This window comes from Mauremys mutica, chromosome 1, assembly GCF_020497125.1.
Source record: "Mauremys mutica isolate MM-2020 ecotype Southern chromosome 1, ASM2049712v1, whole genome shotgun sequence".
In the NCBI taxonomy this organism is placed as follows: domain Eukaryota; kingdom Metazoa; phylum Chordata; order Testudines; family Geoemydidae; genus Mauremys; species Mauremys mutica.
In genome coordinates this window covers 89408026-89424164 of record NC_059072.1, presented here as the reverse complement: position 1 = coordinate 89424164, position 16139 = coordinate 89408026, and the positions used below count along the sequence as shown (strand labels likewise).

General features: G+C 47.0%; 1 protein-coding gene across 1 annotated transcript in view; it reads left to right on the top strand.

Moving 5' to 3' along the window:
• GRIN2B (glutamate ionotropic receptor NMDA type subunit 2B) overlaps positions 1 to 16139 on the top strand; it is a 330192-nt gene that overhangs the window by 266432 nt on the left and 47621 nt on the right. The window contains exons 6-7 of the mRNA XM_045001048.1: positions 13718 to 13926; positions 14247 to 14418. Of these exons, the coding sequence (XP_044856983.1) occupies positions 13718 to 13926; positions 14247 to 14418 (381 nt within the window). The remainder of the gene's footprint in view (positions 1 to 13717; positions 13927 to 14246; positions 14419 to 16139) is intronic.

Below are 16139 nucleotides of genomic sequence, written 5' to 3'. Positions count from 1 at the left end.
ACAAATCCTTGTATGTACAACTGTAACAAACTCTCATCACACATTATCAGCAGGGTTTGAATCATGGACTGTCAGCATTGCAGCACAGACTTGTACCACTTAGCTTACAGGACTAGCTACCAGCAGCCTCTCCTGCTGGCACCAGAAGGTGGCTATTATTCTAGAGGGGTAGTGGGCAACTGATACCATGTCCTAGGTCCATGGGACAGTCATGGGGAGCCCAGCCTGGCTTGATTTTCTCTCTTCCCCACCTGGGAGATATGGGGCTCCTGTCGATGATGGTGTCATGAGAGAGAGGGGATGGGCTGCTGGGGACATGTACTGGGTCCAGGAGGGCATCATATGAGGAGTCTGATCTGGCTTTCTCCCCCACCCTGCTGCTACCACTGCTCTGGCAGCTCCCAGGTGTTCCTTGTGTGGTTTGTGGCATTGGTGCTGCTGCTGCTTTGATGGCACCATGGGCCTGGCTCTTTAGAACATTTGTGTTCAGTTATTGTTTTGGCAGGTTGCCAGAATTTGTCCTGAGCAATGCAAATGACAGAAGGGAAATGGCGATTATTTAACTGTCTAGAGCACAGCTGAACCCAAATGGAATTTCATGGACCAAAGAAAAAACACTTTTCCAGTAGGAGGGTTTTTTCCCTGCTCAATTTCAAAGGCTTGCTGCAAAGAATGGAGGTGTTAGATTTTCTCAAAAAAAGGTCCAGAGAGAGAATCTTATAGAATGAAAAGTGTCAGGCAACCTAAATATAGGGCTTACTACCAACTCCCCCATAGTTGTATTAACTATGCACTACACACAGGCACCCTCCTCACACACACACAAACATACACACAGATTTAAACACATGTACGAAGTCACCTAGCTAAATTAGACTGCGTAAAGTCACTCCCCATATATGTATTACCATTTGCCACATGACCCTCAGGCCCCCTCTCACAACCTTCCAAGAGCCTCAGCTTCATCTCTTGTTGGCAGGACCCTTCCTATTATTCTTGCCCTTCCACAGCATGGCGTCAATTGAGACCTCTTGCAAAGCTAGGCATGCTGTATGTAATGTGAGCTTTGCACGGACATGCTTCAGACACATCATCCCTCAGTTGAGATTCTGAATAGCTGATGAGCCTATGGAAGATGTGAGCTCCAGAGATCCATCAGTACTGAGAGAGAATCCCTTTGTTTTGGCTGTAGAAGGGTCAGGCCCCCAGGAAAGCAGTCCACAGCTTTTCCCTTCCTTTACAGAGGGTTGGACTAGATGACCTCCTGAGGTCCCTTCCAACCCTGAGATTCTATTCTATGATTCTCCAGCTGGGGTTGGCAAGTACACAGCCCTTCCTCCCCTCCGTAACTTGGCTTTGAAACTTTTTGCTCTCTACAGCGGTGCCTGAGGTGCTCACAGTCTGCTAGTGATCTCCAGCTGGTGAGAAAGCAGCAAAAGATGCCAAGGTTGGTTTCCAGCCACGGCCTCTTCAGCTTGGTCCCTGCTGGTTCTGCCAAGAGGAAGGGGAGTCCCAGACAAGACCAGCTCACTACAGCTTGTGCTGTTTTAGTGTGGGTTGCGCCAAGGGGAAACTTTTAATCTCCTCTGGCAGAATCACTACTTGCTGACCACAGCACACATGTAGAGAGCCTGGCTGTCTGATTGGTGGACTCTGCCCAACGGTGAAATCTTGTCTATGGCATGTGGCCACCAGTGGCGGACGCAGCTGGCCCTGACAGAATGCTATGGAGTGTTATGGTAACATCGTGCTCCAGCCCCGCTTACTCTAAAATGAAGCCAAGTGTACAAAGGAGTAGGAGTGGGACGAGTAGGGGCCCCTAGACATTGTTCCTCTCACTCTTGTAATCACTTCTCCAACATAGAAATAATACCTATTTAAAGTCTGAATCAGTGGCCCAATCTGTCACCTTTGACTGCCCTTGGTCACTTGCATGTGTGAGTGCACTTAGAGGTGACACCCTCCTGACTGGAAGTGGAACATTCAGCCTGACTTATTTCCAGAGGAGCTAACTGATGGCTAGGCCAATAGGCTTATTGAAGCTCAAAACTCTCTGAGTTATTTAAACGACTATGGGCCAGGTCACCCCACCCTCCCTGGAGGAACCTGAGATGACCAGAGGCAGGAAAACTCAGTCTGCTGAAAAACATCCCCTTAAGGGATTAGAGCTGCTTGTGGAGTCAGGGGCCAAGGTCTGCCAACCAGTGATGAGCTGCCAAAATATTAACAGGTTCCCTCCTCCTCACCCCATGAGGGGGTCGTGCCCCCCCAGGGGGTCGTGCCCCATCCCCCCCCATGTTCCTTGACGCCCCCCCCCCCCCGGGACCCCTGACCCATCCACACCCCTTCCCTGTCCCCTGACTGCCCCCCACTGCCTCATCCAACCCCTGCTCCTTCCTGACTGCCCCCCCCGGAACGTTGCCCCCATTCAATCCCCCTGTTCCCTGCCCTTTGACCGCCCCGACCCCTATCCACCCCCTCACAACCCACCGAACTCCCCTGCCCTCTTCCAACACTCCCTCCCTGCTCCCTTCCCCCTTACCGCACTGCCTGGGGCCAGGGCCGGGTCCACTCGGCCGGGACCGGGACTGGCGCCGTGGGGCCCGACTCCCCGGGCCGGGCCGGAGCCGCTCAGCCGGGACCGGGACTGGTGCTGCAGGGCCTGACTCCCCGGGCTGGGCCAGAGCTGCTCGGCCGGGACCGGGACCAGTGCCGTGGGGCCCAACTCCCCGGGCTGGGCCGGGCAGGAGCCGCTCGGCCGGGACCGGGACCAGTGCCGTGGGGCCCGACTCCCTGGGCCGGGCCGGAGCTGCTCGGCCGGGACCGGGACCAGTGCCATGGGGCCCGACTCCCCGAGCTGGGCCGGGCAGGAGCCGCTCGGCCGGGACCGGGACCGGCGCCGTGGGGCCCGACTCCCCGGGCCGGAGCCACTGGGGCCAGAGCCGGGGGTGCTTGGCTGGGACCGGGCTGGGGCGCTTGGCCGGGGCCAGGCCAGGGCCAGGGGGAGCCGCTCAGCCGGAGCCGGACAGGGCCGCGCCGTGCCTCCCTGGAGCCCTCCTCGTGCCCCCCTGCCCCAGCTTACCTGCCTGCTGCTTGTTTCAGGCTTCCCGCGAACATCTGATTCGCGGGAAGCAGGGGAGAGGGAGGATAAGGAGGGCAGAGCGTTCAGGGGAGGAGGGGGACGTGAGCTGGGGCCGGGGGCCGGGTGGACAGCTGCCCGAGCTTTTGTTAAATTTAAAAGCTTTTTTAGAACCGGTTGTCCTGGAACAACCAGTTCTAAAAGGGCTTCTAAATTTAACAACCGGCTCCTGCGAACCGGCTCCAGCTCACCACTGCCGCCAACCCCACTGATCCCAGGGATCCACAGAGGCCAGAGCCATGCTGCATAGGTCTCTTTGATCTGTCTGTGAATGTGCTGGGGCCCCCTGCCTCTGAGCAGCCATTGCATGAGTAGCTGTGCTCCTGCCTGAGTGCACCGTATGTCAGTGCCTGGGTGAATTTCTCTGCCTGAATGTGTCTGTGGCCTAGAGTCTGATCTCAGCTACACTAGTGTAAATCCACAGTAATTCCACTGGCGTCTAATGGTGGTTCTCCTGTTTTCACTGCCCTTTGCATCTCTGTGCAGGAGCGTGTCTGTGCGTACCTGTTTCATGGAGAGTATGTGCCTCTGTTAAGGGTGCCCCGGTGTGTGGGTCAGCCAGTTCCGTGTAAAAACTATCGACTTAGGGAACCAAAGGGTTTTGGGTGGTGCTAGAGGGCAGGGCTGTTGTTTTTGCCTGTCTTGGAGAAGGCAGGATGGTATTTTGCAATGGGGGCACCACAGCAGGTGAAATTCCCATGTTTGATATTCCCATCTCCCATTCTCCAGAGGCACCTCGCAAAGTGTCTTCTTCGATCTGCCTTGCTACTTGTGACAAACAACAAAAAATGCAAGCAAGCCCCTCCCTTTCCATTGGTTCCTCTCCCATCCTCACTGTGACTGGCTTGCTTTCAACACCCTGCTTGTCTTAATACAAAGAGACTCTTTCAACCTTCTCTAGGTCTGCATTTTTAAACCTCCCATCAGCACTGGATTGCAGGGGAGCCCAGAACAGAAATTCACTCAGAGTAAAACAGCCATTGCCAATGCCTTATCTGAGCATTCACTGGGTCTTGTACACCCCAGTCCAGTGCCCAGGTTCATTAATCCCTCTCAATAAAAGGGTTAAACTGTCTCCCAGGCTGTGGCATAAACTGGTGAGCTCCTCTTTCTCTGTAATATGTTTAAAAAATTAATTGAGAGAAAAGAAAACTCAGCAAAAAATATTGCTCAACAAGAAAAGCCACGGGGAAAAAAATCGTTAGTCAGGGCATTACATGCATGGACACGTACTGTATGCAGGCACCCACCTGCACAATGTGGACCTACACACACCCAAGAGAGGGAGTAGTTTTATAAGGCAATTTAAAAAACAATATATCTCCACCACAATAAACCATTGGAACAGACAGGACCATCCTGTCCTCAAAAAGTCTGCCACCTTTTCCCCCTGGGCCACACTACCACAGTGGAGAACAGCAGAGGAGCTCAAGATGAAGCCCTACTGGTCTGGTATTCTCTGTAGGGGCACCATGCCTTTGGAGTTTTCTTGTCCTGATCTTAGTCCAAAATAAGCTGAATCTCATGACCCTTAAGAGACAGTGCAAAGCTCGTCTTTCTTCCCTCAGGCATTTCAGAGGGGGTGGGGGCTTGCCAAAGTGCAGAATTGTTGCAGAGGAAGGCTGAGCCTAGGTTTGTGTTGCTTGGTTGGCTGGAGATGGTTATATTGGACAGTATGGCTGCACTTTAGTTATAGTGGGGTATTATTTCTGAGATATGGTTAAGTTTTATGTAAAGGGAGCCTGGAGCATATAGGGGTGCGGAGGGATAGCTCAGTTGTTTGAGCATTGGCCTGCTAAACCCAGGGTTATGAGTTCAGTCCTTAAGGGGGCCATTTAGGGATCTGGGGCAAAAATATGTCTGGGGATTGGTCCTGCTTTGAACAGGGGTTTGGACTAGATGACCTCATGAGGTCCCTTCCAACCCTGATATTCTATGAAGAGCTGTTCCATTTGTATAAATCCAGAGAACCCTAGAATCATAGACTATTAGGGTTGGAAGAGACCTCAGGAGGTCATCTAGTCAAACCCCCTGCTCAAAGCAGGACCAACACTGACACCAACCATCTGCTGCAGGATAAGCCACACACTGTTCGCCACAGTAGACCACATCTCCATCCCACTAAAACATGGCCTCCACAACCATAAATGGTGTCAAGTATCAGAGGGGTAGCCGTGTTAGTCTGGTTCTGTAAAAGCAGCAAAGAATCCTGTGGCACCTTATAGACTAACAGACGTTTTGCAGCATGAGCTTTCGTGGGTGAATACCCACTTCTTCGGATGCATCCGAAGAAGTGGGTATTCACCCACGAAAGCTCATGCTGCAAAACGTCTGTTAGTCTATAAGGTGCCACAGGATTCTTTGCTGCTTTTACACAACCATAAATGACACCCTCTGCCACCATATTAAGCTGTGACCTCCACCCCAGTAAGATATGTTCATCGCACCCTCCATTACCATAAGCCAAGGCTGCCACTATTGTAATCCATGAGCTCTACATCTGGAAGCTATTGATACCATTCACTAACACTAACCATGCCTTCAGCTACCAGAAGCCATGTAGGTCCTCTGCCACTGGTACTATGAGCCACAACCTTCCATGCAAAAAAAGGACTCTCTACCACCATTGAATATGAGCTCTGCTACCAGAAGCCATGCCTTCCACTGCAGTAAGCCACGAGTTCTGACATCAGCAACATTTGACAGTTCTCACATCAGTTCTGGCGTAAGGAGTAATTTACAGAGGTGATCACCTCATCATTCATGTAGCTCTCCCCCTATGATACCAGAGAACACTATATTTCATGACTTTACAAAACACAGGAGCTTTTAGTGTTCATCTCATTAACACTCTTGGGCTAATTAGAGCAGAGGATGGGACTTAAACACCTACAAAAAAGCAAGCAAATATACCAGTAGGGAAACAACAAATTGGTGGCATTTCAGCAAATGCCAAGAGCGGTGTAAATGCCATTGAAGTGAGCAGAGGACTGTATGCCTGGGAAATGACTTTATTTGCAGAGCCATAGGATTGAGAGATGGAAAGCAATAGCAGTTACTTTATGCTGTGTAGTGCCCACAGAGTGCTGGGTGCTGTACAAACAGAAGAAGGAGCAGTCCCTCCAGCCTTGCAGTCATTGTTCTTGCTGAAGCGAAAGCCCATTAGAAACAATTCCCTGGTGTGCAGATGTAGTAAAGGCATCAGACTTCACCAGGTGGTTGTGGAAGGTGAACTTGATGCTTGAGAAGGGATGTTGTTTTCATGTTAATTAATTTTGCATATGGAACATTCACAAATATTCTTCTTTTCCTTTGGCTGATGTGGCTAATTAATGAGCCCAAGTGTTTGTAAACAGGAGATTTTCACTCTCAGTGGTATTTCTTCTCCCCCTGCTTGTTTAGTTGCATGCCAACGCCTCTGGTGATGTACTTCTGTTACATCAGAGGTGTTCCAGAGGTAAATAGCTGTGGTGTCACCCATGGAAGCTTACAACTAGTGACTGACAAGCCTCAATAAAGGTTAGGATTGAGGGTCTGTTCAAGTGGCTGCATGGGAGGCATCAGTCTGTCTGTCTAGTGGTTGAGGCACAAGACTGGGAGGCAGGAGACCTGAGTTATAGTCTCTGCTTTAACATCCATTAGTTGTGGGATGCAGAGAAAGTCACTTGACAGCTCTGTGCCTCAGGGTATGTCTACACAGCAACTAGACACCTGCAGCTGGCCTGTGCCAGCTGACACAGGCTTGCGGGGCTCGGGTTGTGGGGTTCTTTCATTGCCGTGTAGCCATCTGAGCTCGGGCAGGGGCCCTGGGCTCTAGGACCTTGTGAGGTGGGAGGGTCCCAGAGCTCAGGCTCAGCCTGAGTCAGAAAGTTTACACAGCAATGAAACAGTCCTGCAGCCCGAGCCCCGAGGACCTGAGCCAGCTGGCACGGGCCAGCCATGGGTTTGTCTTTGCTCTATAGACATACCCTTAGGCATTGTTCCCCAACCTGTGCAATGAGGATAATGATGCTTACCAGTTAATGCCTGGAGATCTCCAGACTGAAACCCCCCCGAGAGCAGGCTTGCCTCACAAGATTTAATCTTCCTACTTCTAATTCTAAATTAGGAACACAAATGTTTCCTCATCTTTCTATCGTGTGCACTTATATGGCCCCCGATGCCATAGTACCTGAGCACCTCAATGTAACGCTGCCGGCAGTGACTCAAGAGCATGAATACCACCCTCAGGTCAGACTGAGGAACCAGGGTACAAATCCCAGAAAAAAGCAGCAAAGAATCCTGTGGCACCTTATAGACTAACAGATGTTTTGCAGCATGAGCTTTCGTGGGTGAATGCCCACTTCGTGGCATCCGACGAAGTGGGCATTCACCCACGAAAGCTCATGCTGCAAAACGTCTGTTAGTCTATAAGGTGCCACAGGATTCTTTGCTGCTTTTACAGAACCAGACTAACACGGCTACCTCTCTGATACTTAAATCCCAGATAGGCTGTGAGTTCTACACTTAGATTTCACCAACCAATTATCAAGTGTAAACTTCTCAGATGCCATGACAGCCTAAACACAGAGTCAGAGACAGCCTGCGTGGGGCCTTAAATCTAAGTCACCACACTGGTGAGCTCACCTTTGTGATAGACGGTTCTTACCCCAAGAATCAAGTTACTTCCAGTCCCAAAGGACAGTCACTTACCCCAGGTCAATTGCACTTTAGATCTCACACCAAAGACAATGCTTTAACCAATCCTGTTATAAACTATCGGAAGGTTTATTAAATAGGAAAAGGAAACCTGAATTATTTACAAGGTTAAAGCAGGTAAACACAGATACACAAATGAGTTCCAATTTTAAATTTCAAAAGGTAATAGAAGCTTTTATAATCAGCCAGCACTATACGTCCTTTAGGGCTAGCCCAAGCTAAGCAGCTGGGGAATCTCTCACTTATGTCTAGAAACACCCCCCGCCCCAGATTAATCAGCATAGAGATACTAAATTCCTTTTGTTTGGGGCTTTTATCCCCCTCCTGCCATGTGCTCTGAGCTGCAAACTCAGCTGATAGGATGAATCTACTTGCATGACTCATCTTCACTGGGAGGAGACCAGGACAACAAAAGTCCTTTGTCCTCTTATTGAGGGTACATAGGAAAATTCCAGTCCCAATTTCCCACAATAGTCCATATGGTACCGATGGACTTTCCTTTTGGGAAGGGTGTAACACCTGTTGAAGATCAGCCTTTCACACTGATTAATGTCTCTGTCCTGTCTGGTGACTTACACAGGGACAGAGGCTCACAATACAACAGCTCAAACACTTCCTTACAGTATGAGATACAGATGTTATAAGTGAGATCAGTGCATGCAGCAAACTTTCAAGCATTCCATAAAGTCTAAATACTAAACACATTAATGTGATTCTAATATCTATTTTAACAATACTAACACAGAGATGGATTCCAACTATGTGTCTGTCATTGTTCAAATGAGACATGAGGACGTTGGCATGAGCTGGCACCTGGTCTGCTAGTGTCACACTCAATGCATTTTGTGTTTATCCTCACAATACCCCGTTGAGCTAGGAAAGTAGTATTATCCCCATTTTACAGATGAGGAACTGAGGGACAGAGAAGACCCTAGCCAAAGTCTCTTAGGAAGTTTTGTGGCAGAGCAGAGAATTAAATCCAGTTCTCCTGAGTCGTAGGCTGCACCGCCCCTCTTCTCCTTCCTTATGGTATTTCAGCACTGGAATTAGGAAGCACAAAGGCAGCTGTGAACATTAAAAATGATAGGGGGGAAATATTATCTGAGTTTTTTTGAACCTCAGGAAGTGGTTGGATTCCCAAATGAGTTTTGGGTGACTTTTTTGGTCATTTTTTAAATGCAGCTGAAATACTGTCATTCCTATTTGTGACCTCTTATGAACTGTAGGGATGGGGTGGAAGTGGTATAAGAAACGGTGCAAGGAGGTGATCAAGCCTGGATAGAATAAGAACCAGAGAGAAGCTGTGCTAAAACTTGATCTTCCAGATGCTTCATGCAAAATATTAACCACAACATTGTCCAGTCCCCTTTAATCTGCACCCAAACAAGAACCTGAGACTCCTGAATTTTTTTGTCCAAAACCTGAACCTGTACCTCTGGACCCTTCACCCAAAATAATATCTGGAAGAAGCCTTGACCAGAATGTAAAACCCAAACCTCTGAATGGTCACGTTCTTTAACTTTCAGTTAAAGAGTTCCCCAAGTGGCCTTTGTGTTCTCCAGGCCAGATAAAAATGAAATGCTAAGAAAAACACAAGGGATGGCAGTTCTCTGACCCAGCTGAAAGGAGAAAGTCTTGGAAATCTTACTGGAGTGACATGCTTTTGGCTATGCCCACATGACAACTTTAAACCAGGGTTTTTGTAACGGTTAGATGAGGAATGGTCATCTTAACTGGTAACAGGTTACAAAGTTCAGTTTGTGTCACACAGCAGCTGTGTTTGTGTGTCCATACCTGGTACACTGCCTAGCCTTGTTTGCCTAAATGCACTCTGGAAACTCTGAGCAGCTATCCTATAGTGCCTCAACAGAGAACAAAGTACTCTGATGACATCAACAGCATGTGGGGTTCTGGGCCGTCCTACCACACAGGTAGCTGGGAATAAGCAAGACCATCCAAATCGGTTACACAGACGTGATTAGTGTATCATGTCAACCCTGTAAAAAAAAAAAAGTGTCCTGGCAGGTTACAGTAAGACAGCTATGTGCCAGTCCAAGCGTTTGGCAGGAGCAGAATGCTGTTCATTAGCCTTTGTTACTAATCAAGTTTGAGCAATGATGTATGAGCACAAACCATGTTTAGAGCCAGCCATGCTAACCTTTGCAAGCTCTTTGGTCTCAGTTCCAAGACATGGTAGGTGCAGAATTGTTCAGAGATGTTTCTAAACTTTGGAAGCTTTCTCAAACTCTTTTAGGTCTCAGGGAAGGTTTGAATGGTCTTCAGGGACTGCGATTTGGGGACAAAGTTCTGTCTGGTTATGCATCCCAATTGTTTTTTTCCCTCCCTTATCATTAAATTTCCTCCTTAATAATTATTCAAGGGAGTGGCCTGTAGTGAAAAAGAGTGAGGTGATTGACAATGGTATCTATCCAATCTGAGGTTTCATATTATTTACAAAGGGATAATATTTGTTTGGGTTTTGTTAGCTTGGGATTGGTTAACTTCTTGCTTTTGACCGTGTACTGTACAAGATATTCATTAGATCAGTCCATCGGCTCCTTTCTGTTTTATAAATATCTTACTGACTTGGTAACACTAAGAAAAAGAAGTAAGGGGAGATAGGAGAATGTATACTCCTTTCCTTGAGACTTCCTGTGGGGAATTTTGGTGGCTGATGTCCGATTGGATGAGGTTTTGGTGTTACAAGTGGGTGGGTTCTCAGAACTGCATAACGAGTAACAAATGGGATGTGTGGCACAAGAACCCCGAGCTTCTCTGCCTTATGCAGGAACTGAGTAAAGACTGGAATAATAAGCATTTACAAGCTGCCCCAAAACACACTGAGATGTCAGAAGTGCCTCTCTCTGCTTTGCGCTGGCTGGTAGGTTATATTCTTTAACTGTAGGCATCACCTTTAATGACTTGGCCAAGACAAATCTGTGACATTTAATTTTATTGAGACTAACCTCTGTCCTCATAACACATTGCTCCTTCCTGCTCGCATAGATAGATACCATATAAAAATACACTCAGATCTTCCTTTGCTTGCATTCTCTCTCTCCCTCTCTCTCTTTCACACAGACACGTGCACATGCACACACATTTCTCTCACTCTTCTCCCTTATGTGCACACTTTCTTGAATACACACTCATACCCATGAACTCTCCCATATTCACACTTATACACATTAACTCTCTCAAATGCACATTGTCTATCACAAACACTTAAAGAAATTTCCCCCGTCCCCCTATTTTTCCTAGGTTAGCAGGCTATACATCTCCTGCCTTTGTACTCTCAAATCAGCACTTACCTATAGACATGGAAATGCTTGTTTTATATGCCTGAGTGTTCATTTGAGCACTGAAATGTAGGATTTGGACACGTTATTGAGGCACTTATCATATACTTGAAAATTTAGGCCAGCCCACTTACATACCTTCTCTTTTTCCTCCTCTTTGGGCAATTTATAAAAAGCTTATTGGAATGGAGTGGTTTTTAGGTTGTGCTGATATTTCATTACTCTCTGATGGGCAGGTGAACAGGTTGTGTAGTGCTGTGTTTGCAGTTTGGGTACTTCAGTGCTCATGCTGTGGTGTTGCTGGACTGCCATTCCCATCTTAACTCACATAAATTTACCCCATATAATACAACACAAAAAAAATGTTCCTGGCCTACCACTCTGAGCTCCCCATCCCTTTCATCGGGAGCCTTTGGGTAGTGATGAGTCAGGCCTGACTCCTATGTCTATCTGGTCTAGCCTATGCTTTAGGGGTTTATATATTACTGTGGTGTCTATGTGTTGCTATGGTGTGGAAAGAGGTCTCTTTCATTGACCACTTATTGATAATGTTAACAAATGTTCCTGAACGTGTGTCTGGGATGGATGTGTACTGGGGATGATCTACATAGCCCTTTTGCCTGTAGATCACCAGTGCCAATCCAGCCACAAGTCTGTAATTTAAGTGAAAGTTGTTCCTATCTGCCAGCTTGTTTGGTGGCCTGAATGAAATGACCTTCTGATCTGAGCCCAGTTCCTCATTAGCATAAGTCCAAACTGCAGAAACCACCAGCACAAATGGCCCTCATTGGGCTTCTTGTTGTCATTCTCAGCAGAGAGGCTAAAGAGACAGAATGGACCGCAGAGAAAACTGTCCTCTGCCCCTCAGAAATGGGCCGTCTCAATTAGGGCTGAGGTATGTGATTAGGAGGAGAATTTTCTCTTTTGTTGCCAATGTTGTACCTGTTCTGAGGATAAACAGAGGCCATCAGTCTCCCAGGGTATTAATCTAGCATGAAAATGCACTTAAAAAAATAAGTGAAAAAATTGCTGAATTTGTTTCCTATTTTGAATATGGCAATTCCCTCAGAATCATGAGAATGTCAGATGCAGCCCCCTCCTGGCATCCGCTTCCAGCTTCTGAGCTTCAGGTTCCCAGAGGCTGACCCAGCTCCACCAACTGCTCAACCTTCTAACAGCACACTGGTGCCATCCCCCTACAGGACTCTATTGGCACTGGGAGAGGGTTATGGGGTCACTGCTTCCCGGAGTGACTTTTTTGTTCCTTTGAACAATTTACTGAATAAACCCACTCTGGGTATTTGCTCTTTTTTAAATCAGATGAAGGTTTTTAAAAAGCAATAAATGTTTTATGCTGGTTCTAGATGCCATCAAATGCAAAACACCAGAACAGCTTTGATTTTATCAAATAACCTTTGACACCTAAAAAGGCTCTAATAAGTGCTTTTTTTCCTGTAATTTAAAAAATGAAATTCAGTGAAAGGTTGACAGCCGCTGGAGACTCCAGCCCTCTATTTACCCACAGAGCAGGTATACCATGAGCAGCAGCAGATCATGCTTCCTACGCACACATTCCGCCCCCACCATCAATGTACCTCAACTCTGACCTGGAGGCACTGCTTCTAGGAATGAGTGGGGAGTTCATTCTCAAGGCCCATTCAGACCTTGCCTGCTCAGCTGAAGCTGCCAAGCAAGATGCTTATTAGTGTCAATTGTGATGGGATGGGTGAAAATGTGAGCAGAGGTGAGACTTTTATGTTTGAAAGCATCATAGGTGAGTTTTTATGGAATTTCTGTAAGGAATATTTTACCATGGGGTAGTGTGTGTTCTAAATACATTACTTGGTGGTAGATAGCAATGGCTTCAAAATAATAATTCCTGTCTGTGGAGTATATGTAGCACCAGTTGAACAAAGGAACCCTCTACAACAAGGGAGTCCATGTTTACCCAAGAAATGAGAGTAGTGGCTGAAGGGATAAGATTGTAGTATTTCCTTAAGGAAAAGTAGCATAAATAAAAGTAATAGAATCTCCCTGAAATATCTTCTCATGCATCAGGAAGACCAAGCAATGATTCTTTATCTGCATCTAATCTGTACAGCTATGCAATTTAGTGATTGTAAAAGTGCAGGAGTGATAACACTGGAAAGATTTGAGCTGGATCGTGTTGGAAACTGTTAAATGAGCTTTTCCTTCAAAGCTCTGCTTATGTATGGTCAGTCCTGACTTATAGCACCCCCAGCTATTCCAGCAATGGTCCCCTCCACCCAGGGGAACTCAACCCTGACATGCAGATCTCCTTTTATTTCAGTCGTAGCCCATCTGGGAACAGAGTCTGATTATTATGCCAAAGGTTACCAGATTGGTCAGTGATTTTGTGATGACTCTCCAAACTCATTTCCTGTGTGATCTTCTCTACTGTTGAACCCATTTCCCCAGGGTCTGCTCCTCAAAAGAGTTCTTGCACGTGTGAGTGGGCTCAGGCACTCTGAGAGCCTCTTGTCTCCAGACAATACACTACAGGGTAAGTTGGAGAGGGATCGGGCAGTCACGTGTTTCTGTGTTATTTGTGTCTCTGCAGGTGGGGAAATGGAAGGACAAGAGCCTCCAGATGAAGTATTATGTGTGGCCCCGCTTTGAGCTGTACCCTGATTCTGAGGAGCGTGAGGATGACCATCTGAGTATTGTGACCCTAGAGGAGGCGCCATTCGTCATTGTGGAGAGTGTGGACCCACTAAGTGGCACCTGCATGAGGAATACGGTCCCCTGCCAAAAACGCATCGTGACCGAGTAGGCACTTAGAGGATCTTTCTCCTGGCTCGCTGTTCTCCACAAAGCAGGTGGAGCCTTCTTGGCTTGCCCTGATACTCTGCTCCAGCTAAGCCATCTGGGCTCTCTCAACCTGGCCCATGCTGCCTCTTGTCACTGGTACATCCAGCCAGCCAAACCCTGCATGCTTGGCTCCTATTTGCCCCTCAGCAGTGGTACCACAAGCTAGGGTCTTCACGAGGAGCATGTTCAGGGAGTGAGGGGAGGTGTTCTGGGAATGGAGGAGGGTTAGCAGAGGGAGTTCTCCTCAAACTTAATCCATTATTATTGTGACTGGTCAGGAACAAGACGGATGAGGAGCCTGATTACGTCAAGAAATGCTGCAAGGGGTTCTGCATTGACATCCTCAAGAAAATCTCCAAGTCTGTCAAGTTCACCTATGACCTCTACCTGGTGACCAATGGCAAGCATGGGAAGAAGATCAATGGGACGTGGAATGGAATGATTGGGGAGGTAAGCAATGAAGGGTGGGTCTGAGCTTTACCCACAGGCTGGGCTCTGGAGTCAGATCCTAGTCCAAGTTCTGATTAGCTCCCCTTCCTGGGAAGGGGCAGATGAGACCTCATAAAAATGATTGACCTGGTGTGGGGATCCATCTGGCTATTGGGTGAATGAATCCATTGTGGCATGCTCACTGCTGAACAATAGCTACAATCCCTCTCTTTTATTATTTATTATTTTCTACTGTGCCACATGTGTTTGGCACTTTACAATCAGATAAAAGGAGATGTCCTGTGTCACTGCCCAGGGTACAATCTGGACTGTTGGACAGCTGTGTCTCCTCAGTTCTCCAGACTTTTACTCTGCTTCGCGGTGAGAGCAGCCATTCCTGGCTTGCTCTCACACAGCCTTCAGCATGTAAATTACCCCAAGCTATCGTGCAAGAGTGCTTAGACAGCCTGCCACCCTGGAATTATACTGCAGAGTGACACCAGCAAATTCCCAGTCCCAGACTTTCCCCCAGAAATGTGTGTCTTGTACTGCCCAGTACCCTCCTGGACAATGCACGCTCATAGAGAGTCCATCATTTCATTAATAAAAAATGATATGCACACATTTTGTTACCTCAAATGGCATTCCCCAAACACTTCAATCCAAACACACTGGCTTAGATAAAACAATAAAGCAAGTCTATTAACAACAGAAAGATAGATTTGAAGTGATTTGAAGTAGTAAGGCATAAAAGTCAGAATTGGTTACAAAGAAATAAAAGCTAAAATGCAAACTAATACCTAACTTAGGAAGCTAAGTGAATTTAAAGCTAAAAGCTTTCTCTCACCACATGCATGCAGCAGTCTGGCTGGCTTCCTTCAGCCAGGACCACTCACCCAGTTCAATTATGCTTCTTTGTCTTTCAAGTGTGCTTGATGCCATGAGTAGAGATGAAGGGAGAGACTGATTTGGGGACTCTGTTCCTCTTTTTTATATCTCTTCCTCCTCTTTGAGAATCATCTCCATCTGGGGTTCAGATGGCAGGCAGTCTATTTGCATTGTTCCATTGCCAAGATGTAAATTTCTTGCTCACACCCTTCTTCCTGCCAAAGAATGGCAGCTTAATCAGGTGATAGTCTGTTTGATTATGTTGACACCTGGCTGAAGCATCAGTTTGCCTTTTGTCTCTAAGTTTTGTGCTAGGTTTTCTAAATTTGGAACATATCTTATATGGTAGAATTTTATAACTTCACATACAATGTTGGCACACATATTTTACCAGGAAAATAATGTTCAGCAAATTATGAGTTTTTAAATGATACCTCAGAAGGCATACTTTTTACAAAATTTATCATGGTCCTGTAAAAAGGATGAACATAAGGTTACTGACTGTCATGTGTCCCCGCACCAAAGAGCTTATGATCTAAATTAAGGCAAGACATATAAGGGGTAATGATAGACATTCATTGAGGGAAGGGAAGACAAGAACAACAGAAATAAGATAACTTGTCTTCTAGACAGATGATGTGTTTATCCTGAGAGCTACACAGGTATACTTTAAATATCATGTATCAGAGGGGTAGCCGTGTTAGTCTGGTTCTGTAGAAGCAGCAAAGAGTCCTGTGGCACCTTATAGACTAACAGACGTTTTGCAGCATGAGCTTTCGTGGGTGAATACCCACTTCTTCAGATGCAAGTGACTTGCATCTGAAGAAGTGGGTATTCACCCACGAAAGCTCATG